The sequence below is a fragment of the Penicillium solitum genome (assembly GCF_028829755.1).
Source record: "Penicillium solitum strain IBT 25940 chromosome Unknown utg000004l_segment0_segment0, whole genome shotgun sequence".
In the NCBI taxonomy this organism is placed as follows: domain Eukaryota; kingdom Fungi; phylum Ascomycota; class Eurotiomycetes; order Eurotiales; family Aspergillaceae; genus Penicillium; species Penicillium solitum.
In genome coordinates this window covers 2,352,049-2,363,818 of record NW_027072124.1, presented here as the reverse complement: position 1 = coordinate 2,363,818, position 11,770 = coordinate 2,352,049, and the positions used below count along the sequence as shown (strand labels likewise).

Below are 11,770 nucleotides of genomic sequence, written 5' to 3'. Positions count from 1 at the left end.
CGATTTCGGTGCTCACAAAAGATATTGTGAGTAATAGTTGGCGGAGTTGAAAGAAAGGGTATTGCAAAAGATTCTATATTTATTCTCAACGCTATCTTTATTCTGGGTGCCACCTTCTTTGTTGCCTGTAAAGTCGCTTCAATCCTGTATAAATGGAAGTGCGAGAAATCAACCCCAAAATTGGGATTACTCCAGATCAAAGGTCTATTAGACATATGTTAGCACTGGATGATCACTTCACATCGCGAATGAACGTACCATATCAAACCAAACACCACCAGCAAAGGTGGATTGACTTTTGCCCTGGCTCTTAAATCCAACGCTCTCATAGAAATTTACCAAGTAGTCATGGGCAATAAGCACAACCTTGCTTGCCCCAAAACACCCCCTCCCAAGATGCTCAAGGTACGCCCGGACGAGAGCTCTCCCAACCTTCTTGCCCTGATACTCTGGCGAAATAGCAACAGAGTGAATCGCAATACTATCACCATACTTGTGATTCCCGATTAACTCATCATTGACAAAAACAGGCTCATCATCCAGTGATCGCCAATTCTCCGGCATTGACATCGATCCGTCCGTGATACGTGTATAGGGAGTGCGGACTGCAATGACATGGCCAATGAGTGTAGGTGAAGCTGCGTCTTGCTCATTCTCAACAAAGAGTCCCAGGCATAGCTCCGGGCATGCTCCCAGACGATAACAGAACTTACTCCGTGTCAGAAGAAACAATCTTGGAAGTTACTAATTTGGCTCAGGCTCTGGCTTACCTTTTCTTCGGAGCATCGCTCTGCCTCTGTAAATGCTTCCTCGACAGCTGCGCAGATCTTCACATCTTCCTTGTTCAGAGTCCGGGTGAAGGCATTGGTTCCGCCGAGGCTTGGAATGTGGATATTGGTCTGGGTCATGATGTGATGCTTATATTGATTTGCAAGAAGGGGTTAATAGATTGTAATAGAAAATCAGTATAAAAATAATCTAACGAGAACCAAAAAGATAGAATCAATGCCCTTTTAATGAGTCAGAGCAATTTCTATATCGGCGGGTGGACTAAGACAAACCGGAGTATTCGGACCGGAGTGTTCGGCGTGGACAGCCCCGAGGAGAACTTCAAATAGTCGATCACTACGGAAAACGTGAAATCCGGAGCAAAAGTGGATATTGAGCGTTATTGATTTCATGTATTACTTGCAGATGGTCAAGGAGCCCACGCCTTATCAACTACACCGCTACTGTGCCCCGTAATGGATAGCATACACTGTGTTGTGGTCAATGGTTGATTCCGTAGAAGTCATGTACTATATATATCGCAACTAACGTTGAGGCATGAAATATGGTAGCTCGGGTTTCATACTTTGTTGTTGTCCATCATTGTTAAGAAAATTGGGAACTAACTCTGGTGGCCTTACAGTTGGAAGTAGCTCGATCGGAGATGAGATAATGTACAGATTGACTTGCTAATATTACATGCTGTCGCTTCCAGCCATTCACAGTTTCGTCAACAAGGATTCGACAAACGTGCGCAGTCCATCCAACGAGACATCCTCCTTAACGCCCAGCCGACGGCACTGCACCTCCAAAGTTTCCTTCTTCTTCCACCCATTGCCAACAACAACAATAATAGGGTATCCAATCAAATCTGCGTCACCAAGTTTCCAGCCCATACCCTTGTCGCGGTCATCGAGGATAACATCGACAGGAGCCGCGGCGTCGCAGGTAAGACTATCATAGACCTGATCCGCAACGGTTTCCAACCCCTTTCCTGGAACCACCACAACCTCATAGGGCGCCATAGCACGTGGCCAATTGAGCCCCTTGGAATCAGCAAGGCGGTTCGCCACTGCGGAGATCATACGCGAGACACCGATACCGTGACATCCCATCTGCATGGGCACGATTTGTTCCTTGGCTGAAGGTTTCGCACCTGCATCCGAAGATCCCTCGAGAAGAGCAGAGTTGACAGAAACAGACGCATTCAAGACTTTGCTGTATCGCGTCCCTAGGTGGAATGTGTGTCCTAGTTCTACGGCAGAGTGGCTAGTCAACGATCCATGCGCGCACTGTGAGCACTGGTCTCCGTCATGCACACGGACAAGGCTGAGTTTGTTTGAAGTCCCAGGGAATCGGTCCAGCTTGGAGTAATCTATGTCCGAGGCCGTGCAGCCGACTTCCTGGAAGAGATCACTCAGCGGAGGGCGCTGGTATACCCGAACCTGCGAGTCGTATAGATCCAACACGCGCGGCTTATTAGTGGAGGACTTGTTTGCCTTTACGTGGGCGGTCCATCGCTCTAGTGGGTTCTCCACGCTTAGATCGAGGTCAATACCAGCGGCGGTCGCCACCGCCTTGACGGCGTGTGAGTTGACATGGCGTTCAACGGGCTCCGTCGCGCCGTTCTGCATTGAAAACTTGGGGTGCCAGCTCCGCACAATGGTGTTGCTATCGTGAGAGATAGCCATCCACATGCCAGTTGAGATTGTGGGCCCACCTTGGACGAGTGTATCATCGGTCTGGAAGCCAGGTGCCGTGGTCTGCTCGGACTCCTCAGAGCTGTGCGTCTTGCCGTCTGCAAGTTCTTCGTTATAGACATGGTCACAGTGTGAGCAGCTGACCACTTCATCCTCGCCCTTGGGGCTGATGAAGTGGTACTCATGGCTCAATGAGCCACCCATATTCCCCGAGTCTGCTGCCGCGACCAGGTAGGGAATCTTGAGTTCATTAAATAATTGAGTATAGGCATGTTTGACTGCGTCATATGTTTTCAGTGCTTCGCTGACACTGTAGTCGAATGTATAGAGATCTTTCATAATGAACTCTCGCCCGCGAAGCAGGCCCTGTCTGGGCCGGGCTTCATCTCTGTACTTCCGCGCTTCATTTATAATCCAGTCAGTGAAATTCACAAGAAACAGACGAACAAAAAGTCTCACAGATTTGATATACCCGCAGAGGCAGGCTCTTGTATGATGTTGTTAGATTCCCCACAAGTGTTGTGATTTCTTCCTCGTGTGTTGGGGCCAAGAGAAATGGAGTGTCTTTCCGATCATTGAACCGGAATAGCTAGTACGTATGTTAGTGACATTTTGAAAGACAGTGGGTATGATCAACTTACTTCTGAGCCGTCGGTCAGTCTGCCAGACTGTCCCCATAGTTCTTGCGAGGATATCGAGGACAAAGAGACCTTGGATGCGCCTGGACGTGCTTTAGTTACCATCCCATGACAGACACGGGGTATATTCCATACCGAGTGAGCGCATATGCTTGTCAATCAGGCGCTCAAGCTTATCTTGAACGCGCAAACCGAGTGGGAGTAAATGAAATACTCCAGAGTATGCCTGGAGGGCCGTCAGAGATATTTACTTGGATATAAAAATGTAATTGCTCACCTGTCGGAGGAAACCACCTCGAACTAGCAGGTCATTGGCATCCTCTAGATCTCCGTTAATATCTGGTGGTAGTCAATTCCCACGGGGTTCCGAATGGCGTACCCTTTTCACCATCAACGGGCTTCTTGGAAATTCCACCAGTAGGGATCCAGATATTTGAAACACGGCTTCTGCCGTCAACCTACATCGAGTCAGTACTCACTCACTACCAAGGGTATTTAACCAATCTTTTGGAAGCGCGTACATGAAGATTGCATTGCTGAACGCGCAGGCTCAACGCTAGCCGCCGCCCGGCTATGGGCCTTGATAGAGGTCGTAGCCTAGAAATCATCGATCAAGATATTTCAAGGCGTCGAAAGCTATTATTTTGGCAATTGAGTTGCTGGCTAAACACAAAATAAATTGTAGAGCAAGCTGAGTCTCCCTTCTCCGATGTTTCTTATCGTGTTGGTCCGAGCGCCCCGATAACCCGCCGCAAAAGATTTCTCCGTCCAATTTTCTTTCCTCCATCAGTCAACCGCAAACAAAATACATCATGGCTGCAGGGAAAGGAAAGCGCTCTTCGGGCGCCAATGAGATCGCTCCTGCGACGAGCGTCTCAGCTCCCGCTGCGGAAACTATGCCATTCATGCCGGACGAGAGTGCCTTCGCAGGCCTACGACAAAAAATCGAACAGCGTTTGAAGAACCAGAATCAGAGCACCGGGAAAGGCAAGAAAGATAATACCAAGCCATCGGCCCCTACCCCTAATGCTTCCGCAAACAAAGGGAAACAATCTCCCGCCAAGCCCGGCCGCCCTCAAGATTCTGCGCAAGGCAAGAAGCGGGATCGCAACGGCGAGGTGATTGCTCGCGAGCAGAACAAGGATGGAATTACCAAGCAAGAAAAGCCCAAAGCTGGCAAGAAGAGCAACGACGACGAAACACTGCGCCAGGAAATTCTAGCTATGGGTGGTACCGAGGAGGATCTTGATCTACTTGCTGATGTCGACTCTGAGTCTGAAGTTGAGGGCGAGTCCGGCAAGGTTGACGATGATCTTCGGAAGCAGCTCTCTAGCATGTTGGAGGCTTCAGGCCACGTCGTGCCCGAGGATCTGGCGGATGACGAAGTCGAAGACGTGGAAGAGGAAATAGAGAGCGAGGATGATATCGAGGACAGTGAGGACAACGCAGAGAGCAGCGGGCCAGAATCCGATATTGAAGAAGACCCGGCTCCGAAGGCAAAGCAGTCTGAATCCGTAGTTCCCAAGGAGTACTTGAAGCTGGTAAGTTGTGGACCGCCCTGGCACCAGAACGCTTTTTGCTAATATGATCATTATAGAATGTTCTTCCTCGGTCCGACTGGTACAATATCCCTATGCCCTCCGCCGCCGACGACACAAAACATATGAACGCCTTACCCCGCCATCTTATGGAGCGCGTCCACGAGCTGGCCAACAAATTGCTACAGGAAGAAAATGAAGAGTATGCGGCCGCCCAGAGAGCATCTGCTTCTTCTTCCCACAAGTTCTACTCCACCATTATGGCGTCTGGTACCCTGAGCGATAAAATTTCCGCCTTGACTCTTAACGTCCAAGAGTCGCCTTTGCACAACACTAAGGCACTGGAGACCTTGATTGGCCTCGGAAAGAAGCGTAGCCGTGCGCAGGCAGTTGAAGTTCTGCGATCATTGAAGGATATGTTTGCGCAGGGTACTCTGCTTCCCGGCGACCGACGATTGAAGTCTTTCACCAATCAGCCTGGGCTCGTCGCAGCATTCCAAGGCGCCGGTGGGCGGTGGAACGAGAAAGAGCCTCTTCCGGGTGGTTTGAAAAAGAGCCAGCTGATTGTGTGGGCCTTTGAAAACATCGTGAAAGATCAATTCTTCGAAGTTATCAAGATTCTCGAAATCTGGTGCAATGACGAGATTGAATTCTCACGGACGCGTGCCGTCAGTTACGTCTACGAACTTCTCAAGGAGAAGCCCGAGCAGGAGACCAACCTTCTTCGACTTTTGGTCAATAAGCTTGGAGATCCCGGCAAAAAAATCGCCTCTCGGGCATCATACCTGTTGCTGCAGCTCATGCAGTCGCATCCTATGATGAAGCCGATTATCATCAAGTCAGTGGAGGAAGTGCTGTTCCGCCCTGGCCAGAGCTCTCACGCCAAGTACTACGCTGTGATCACTCTGAACCAGACCATCTTGAGACTGAAGGAAGAAAAGGTAGCAGCTCAGCTGTTGGACATCTACTTTGGACTGTTCCTCGTGCTTTTGAAGCCCTCCCACCATGGCAAGCCTGCTTCCAACGGCAAGCCTGCTCCCAAGGGGAAATATAACAAGCATGGAAAGGGACCGAAGGGCAAAGGCGACGACGATGCTACTAAAGGACAGGCCCAAGACGATGAAATGCGGGAGAAGCTTATCTCTGGTGTCTTGACTGGTGTCAACCGTGCTTATCCTTTTACTGACTCTGATTCCGAGCGGTATGTTTTTTCTTTCTCTAACACCATATTCCTCCATACAGCATACTAACTTCTACTAGCATGTCCAAGCACCTCGATACCTTGTTCCGTATCACACACTCTTCGAACTTCAACACCAGCATTCAAGCTCTCATGCTGATTCAACAGCTTACGGTTTCTAACCAAGTCTCCGGCGACCGCTTCTACCGCACTCTGTACGAGTCCTTGCTGGACCCCCGCGTGGCCACCTCATCAAAGCAATCTCTCTACCTCAACCTCCTATTCAAGTCTCTCAAGAATGATCTGAACGTCCGCCGAGTTAAGGCATTCGTGAAGCGTCTTGTTCAAGTGCTTGGCATGCACCAACCCTCTTTCATCTGCGGTGTCTTCTTCATGATCCGCGAGCTCGAGAAGACCTTCACAGGCCTTTCGTCCTTGGTTGATCAGCCCGAGGAGAACGACGATGATGATGAAGAGGTCTTCCGTGACGTCCTCGACGAGGATGACGAACAACCGGAACCTGCTCCTGTTGTCGAAGCCAAGAAGCAGAACAACGTATACGATCCCCGCAAGCGAGACCCCGAGCACAGCAATGCCGACCGGAGTTGTCTTTGGGAATTGCTGCCTTTCACCACTCACTTCCATCCTTCCGTCTCTCTTAACACTACCAATCTGCTTGAGCACAACCCCATGAGTGGCAAGCCAGATCTGACTCTGCACACTCTCACTCACTTCCTCGACCGCTTCGTGTACCGCACGCCCAAGGCCAACGCCAGCTCCCGTGGTGCTTCTATCATGCAGCCCCTGGGTGGTAGTGAAGCCGCCGATCGGTTGGTGGAGGCTGGTAAGAAGACACAGAACCAGCTGCCGCTCAACACCGAAGCCTTCTGGAAGAAGAAGGCCAACGATGTTGCCGCGGAGGATGTCTTCTTCCACGAATACTTCACTCGTGTCAACAAGGACAAGGAGAAGGTGCGTTCCAAGAAGAGCAAGGACGCCGATGCCGAAGATCAGTCCGACGAAGGTCTCAGCGGAGACGAGGACGAGATCTGGAAAGCGCTCGTCGACTCTCGCCCCGAGCTGGAAGCCGACGAGGACAGCGACGACGATCTGGACATGTCCGATTTGGAATCCGCCTTGGACTCTGGCGAAGATGGGGAAGGTGCGGACGAAGACGACTCCGACGGTGGCGTCATCTTCAACGACGAGTCCGATGTTCCTTCCGACGAGGAAATGGCCGAGTTCAGCGACCCCGAGGAAGCCGCGCCCCCGGTCAAGTCCAAGAAGGCCGCCAAGAAGCCCTCCAAGGAAGCCGAGGAGGACTCAGACGACTTCGACATGGATGTCTCGGACGACGATGCCTTCATCGACAGCGACGAGGACCTGCCATCGGATATGGAATTGGGTGGAGCCGATCTCGACGAGCCCGAAAAGCCTGCCGATGCTGCTGCCCCCGAATCAAACCGCAGCAAGCGTCGCAAGCTCAAGCAGCTGCCCACTTTCGCCTCCGCGGACGATTACGCTGCGCTGTTGGACGCCGAGGACGATGGGATGTAATCTGTTTATTCTTGCACAGAAAGAGTTCGAATACTTCTTTTCCCCCGTTGGGGGCCAAAATTCCTGCTTTGCATCTGGAGTTGTTACAGGTTGCACACATTCTGCCTTTTTTTATTATTCCTCTTTTCTTCATTGTTGTCTATATCTATCCTATCTACTATCTATTCCGTCTCTGGACGCTGCAGTCAATACAAGCTCTTTGGAATATGCCCAGGACCTAGACCTAACAAGCCTGCTGATCTTAAAACCAAGCCTTACCCCCTCTCTAGGCAAAAGTACGTAGTCCGATAGGACAGCTCTGGGGGTCCAATCAAATGTGTACGCTTTATACTGCTCGTAATTTTGGGTTTGCAATGTCGCAAGGGGTACGGAGGACTCTGTACTCCGTACATACAAAAGATCCCAAACTACGTTGTAGTAAATATCGCGCATCATAAGGTTATAGTGTACAAAGTACATAAGGAACATGGTATTAAATACCGAGGGCATCTAAATAAGCTCAGATCTTTCTGTGGCTTTCAAGCCCCAAAAATCCCTCGACACCACCCGGAGTACGCCGTGTGGATCTTGATGCCATCGCTGCGGGTTCGCACGCAAGAGCGGCTGATGGGGCCGAGGGCTAGAACGTTTAACGTTCAATGTTGTTTACTGTTTTGTACTAGTATTCGATGTTTTCTTTTGTTGGATACCATGGATGCTACGTACGGAGTATGTATCTTGGAATACCTAGGTGCATATCGGGCACGGTTTATGCTTGATTCCAAGCAAGGGAGCGCCCGGGGCCTCAGGGGCCAGACTCTGAGTCAGCAGCACGTGGTATGTATTTCGTTGGCCTCAGGCAGAAAAAGCAAAAAGTCAAGTCGAAGTCATTTGACAACTTTTGCCGATCCTTCCATAAATTACCTAGTACCAAATCAAACTCTTTGAAAATAAAATCCCTGATCAAATATACCATGTTTCCACTATTCCATGCTAAACCCATGTTCGCGAGGCATGGTATGCATGGATTCGCTGAGCTGGATGGATTCATTCGACAGCCATCCGCATGCGGGGCCGCCACAGTCCACTCGATGCAAAGAATATCGCACGATATGGCGATGCGGGCGCAACCGACTTTGCCTTAGTGGGTTTAGGTACAATCTGAGACTCCAATCATTTGGCAAGCTAAGCTCCTGGTCCCCCCCTTGGAAAAATGCGGATTCGGGATGGCCGTGGAGTTTGATATCAAAAGAGGAAAATAAGCGTACACTTTGTATGTTGACATCTGGATGTACTGGCAATAATCAGTACCATGGAGTACAGTTGCGATCTTCAAGTCCAATAGTCTGGATCCAAGTTCCCTGATACTGATACACCAGTACTTTGACTTCATCAGGTCCTAAACAGGGCAGTCCCTTGGCACAGCCTACCGAAAGCCACGGCTTACACTTCGCCAATTGCGGCTGATGCTTGGCTCTAGCAACGTCATATTACTACATTTTGCCTGGTCTGCGATTTAGTTGATTTTTTTCCTTTTTTTTTTCACTTTCCGGATGTCAAAGAGTCCTAGTGGAGGTCGGAAATGACGGTATTCTCCAGATACTAAAATTAATAGATTACCATGCAGATGCGATCGCGCCATACGGAGTAATTGGTATTCTACTATACTTCGAGATTTTTTTTTTTTTTTCCTCTCTGCATTTAATCTCTCTCTTCTATTTCTTCCTTTGCATCTCTTCTTCTTCCCACTCTTCGGTCCAAGTTGAGAATTGCGTGCAGTTCAGGGAATACTACCTAAGGTACCCGCATTTGCCCTAATCCGTCCAGCTTTGATCGCTTCACCTTCCAATACGCCGATCATCCCCAGAATTCAATTATTTGAATGTAAGTGTCTGACCGGCGCATCCGTCTAGAGAAGAAAAAAAAGGACAAACACAGGAAAAGAACACAATCCGCTTACATGCGACCAGTCTCCTATCAATTATCTTCTTAGAGGAGCATTACATGCATCTGCAGATCTTCAACTCTCCTCTCGACTCCACCAAGCTCCGACAAGCGCGGTTCGTCCGCTCTTCGAAATAAAAAATGGCTGCTCCAAATGGATCGCCAAATCCTGTCAGCTGGGACCATGACCGGGACCACAACAGCACCGAGCTGTCTGACAAGTCCGAGCAGGAGCCCAAGCTGAAGGACTTCGACATTGAGGGCCAGGGCCGCCGTGGCTCGCAGCATAATGTCACTGCTCTCGACACATCCTCAATTACAGAAAGCATCGGTCGCCAGATTGAGCTGGAGTCTGAGAACACAATCAAATACCGCACGTGTAGTTGGCAAAAGGTACGCTTCGATTCGACCGATGAGGACATTGGGACCTGATTGACTGATCTTTTTTTTTTAAAAAAAACAGACTGCTGCATTGCTTTTCTCTGAGTACATTTGTCTGGCTATTATGTCCTTCCCCTGGTCATACTCCATTCTGGGTCTGGTTCCCGGTTTGATCTTGACCGTGGTTATTGCCGGCATTGTCCTGTACACTTCACTGATTACCTGGTATGATACCACGTTCAATGGCTGCGACCCCGCGGTAAGCCTCGGTGCTAATATTTATACAGGAGATTCTGTCTGCGACACCCGGAAGTCCGCGATGTTTGCGACATCGGTCAATATCTATTCTGGGACTCCAAGATTGCGTGGTGGGCCACAGCAGTCATGTTCCTCCTGAACAACACTTTCATCCAGGGCCTGCACTGTGTGGTGGGTGCCGAGTACTTGAACACGATGTCCAACGGCGCAGTCTGCACAGTCGTCTTCTCGTTCGTCGTGGCCATCATTTCTTGGTGCTTTTCGCTGCCCCGCACATTCAGTACGCTATCTAAAGTCGCAACCCTCTCTGCATTCTTCACCTTCATCTCCGTCGTCCTGGCTGCCGTGTTTGCCTCTGTCGAAGACCACCCAGCAGGATACTCGGCGGCACTGGGAGAACCCATTGTGCTCGTCGTTCCTGCCAAGGGCACATCATTTGTCAAAGGCATGAATGCCTTTTTGAATATCAGTTACACCTTCATTGGGCAAATCACCCTTCCCAGTTTCATTGCCGAAATGAAGGAGCCCCGCGACTTCTGGAAGTCCGTCACAGCCGTGACAATCGCCGAGATTATCGTCTTCAGCGTTGTCGGCGCAGTGACATACAACTACGTCGGTAACCAGTACATGGTTGCGCCAGCCTTCGGCTCCATCGGCGACGACGTGTTCAAGAAGGTCTCCTTCTCGTTTATGATCCCGACTATCATTTTCCTGGGCGTATTATACGCCTCCGTCTCAGCCCGTTTCATCTTCTTCCGTCTGTTCGAGGGCACCCGCCACAAGGGCAACAACACTGTCGTTGGCTGGGCTGCTTGGGGTGGAATTCTAGCCGCGCTTTGGCTTGCCGCCTTTATCATTGCCGAGGTCATTCCCTTTTTCTCCGACTTGCTGTCTATTATGAGCGCTCTCTTTGATTCTTTCTTCGGATTCATTTTCTGGGGTACTGCTTATATCCGCATGCGCGCTGAAGACCACGGACCTCGTTTCTTTATGGTCCGTGGAATTCGTGGCTGGCTTGGATTCATTTTTAATGTCTTTTTAATTATCGTTGGTTTCTTCTTTTTGGGACCGGGAACATATGTAAGTGATGACCCCCCCTGTTTGGACTGGCTTGTTCTTGTTCTTTCTTGTGCTAACACATTTCCTTCTAGGCTGCTGTTATGTCCGTCGTCACCAGCTACGCAGACGGCACCGTCGGCGGTGTTTTCACCTGTGCCAGCAATGCACTGTAAACTCCCCGCCTTGCGGGGAGTTTGTACCATTTTTTTCATCTTCATCTTCGCATTTGGATCTCTTGTGCACGTTGTTTTCGACCTACCGGGTCATAGACTAGATACCGGTGGCTTATGACTGTGATGACCGAAAAGCAAAGTGGCGGATAATCGTGGATTACACATACCACTTCAGCACCTTTGGGGTATTAGGAATTGTTTTTCTTTTCTTTTTCAGATGGATGCGCAGCCTGTCGCGGGCTTCCAATTGCTGTGTATAGCTTGACGGAAAGCCTGGATCTTGGGGCTTGCTCCCCTACATGTATATTTTTATCCCCGCATTCTGTAATGCAATTGTCAGGTTTTAATTCAATACGGGCGATCGCCTGTGCTGCAATTTGGCTCTCCGGGTATGATTTGCCATCGCCGCGGCAATACTCCGAACCCCTTTTGGTCTACCAATCAATGTACCCATGTACCTGACTGCAGGACGCAATTGCCTCCGATGGAGAACATAAACGAGAATTCTCCCATAGTCATACAATTGCTAACACATTCTATGTGGAGACAGGCCAATGATATAGTCAGACTCTAAGAGCTATATATCGCCATCAGC

The 11,770-nt window shown here is 49.8% G+C and overlaps 4 protein-coding genes across 4 annotated transcripts, besides 1 other annotated feature; 2 read left to right on the top strand and 2 right to left on the bottom strand.

Annotated features, from left to right (window-relative positions):
* Positions 1-186: 186 nt before the first annotated feature.
* Positions 187-908, bottom strand: N7455_006892 (uncharacterized protein; the record flags this gene model as incomplete). The annotated part of the gene is made up of 3 exons (XM_040953488.1): positions 187-204; positions 259-708; positions 771-908. 3 exons carry the CDS (start codon positions 906-908, stop codon positions 187-189), a joined length of 606 nt encoding a protein of 201 aa, XP_040816049.1.
* A 579-nt stretch (positions 909-1,487) lies between these two features.
* N7455_006891 (putative proline--tRNA ligase AIM10) lies at positions 1,488-3,714 on the bottom strand (the record flags this gene model as incomplete). The annotated part of the gene is made up of 7 exons (XM_040953594.2): positions 1,488-2,869; positions 2,928-3,057; positions 3,110-3,189; positions 3,242-3,332; positions 3,384-3,427; positions 3,486-3,564; positions 3,628-3,714. 7 exons carry the CDS (start codon positions 3,712-3,714, stop codon positions 1,488-1,490), a joined length of 1,893 nt encoding a protein of 630 aa, XP_040816082.2.
* A 204-nt stretch (positions 3,715-3,918) lies between these two features.
* N7455_006890 (RNA-binding ribosome biosynthesis protein MAK21) lies at positions 3,919-7,381 on the top strand (the record flags this gene model as incomplete). Its single annotated transcript, XM_040953664.2, has 3 exons — positions 3,919-4,647; positions 4,704-5,845; positions 5,905-7,381. The coding sequence occupies 3 exons, from the start codon at positions 3,919-3,921 to the stop codon at positions 7,379-7,381; spliced, it is 3,348 nt and encodes a 1,115-aa protein (XP_040816079.2).
* A 1,600-nt stretch (positions 7,382-8,981) lies between these two features.
* Positions 8,982-9,011: a sequence feature (Short protein (N7455_006889, KAJ5862821.1) was converted to a misc_feature.).
* Positions 9,012-9,445: 434 nt separating this feature from the next.
* On the top strand, positions 9,446-11,175 carry N7455_006888 (putative neutral amino acid permease; the record flags this gene model as incomplete). Its single annotated transcript, XM_040953648.2, has 4 exons — positions 9,446-9,697; positions 9,768-9,910; positions 9,973-11,023; positions 11,095-11,175. The coding sequence occupies 4 exons, from the start codon at positions 9,446-9,448 to the stop codon at positions 11,173-11,175; spliced, it is 1,527 nt and encodes a 508-aa protein (XP_040815886.2).
* Positions 11,176-11,770: the final 595 nt, after the last annotated feature.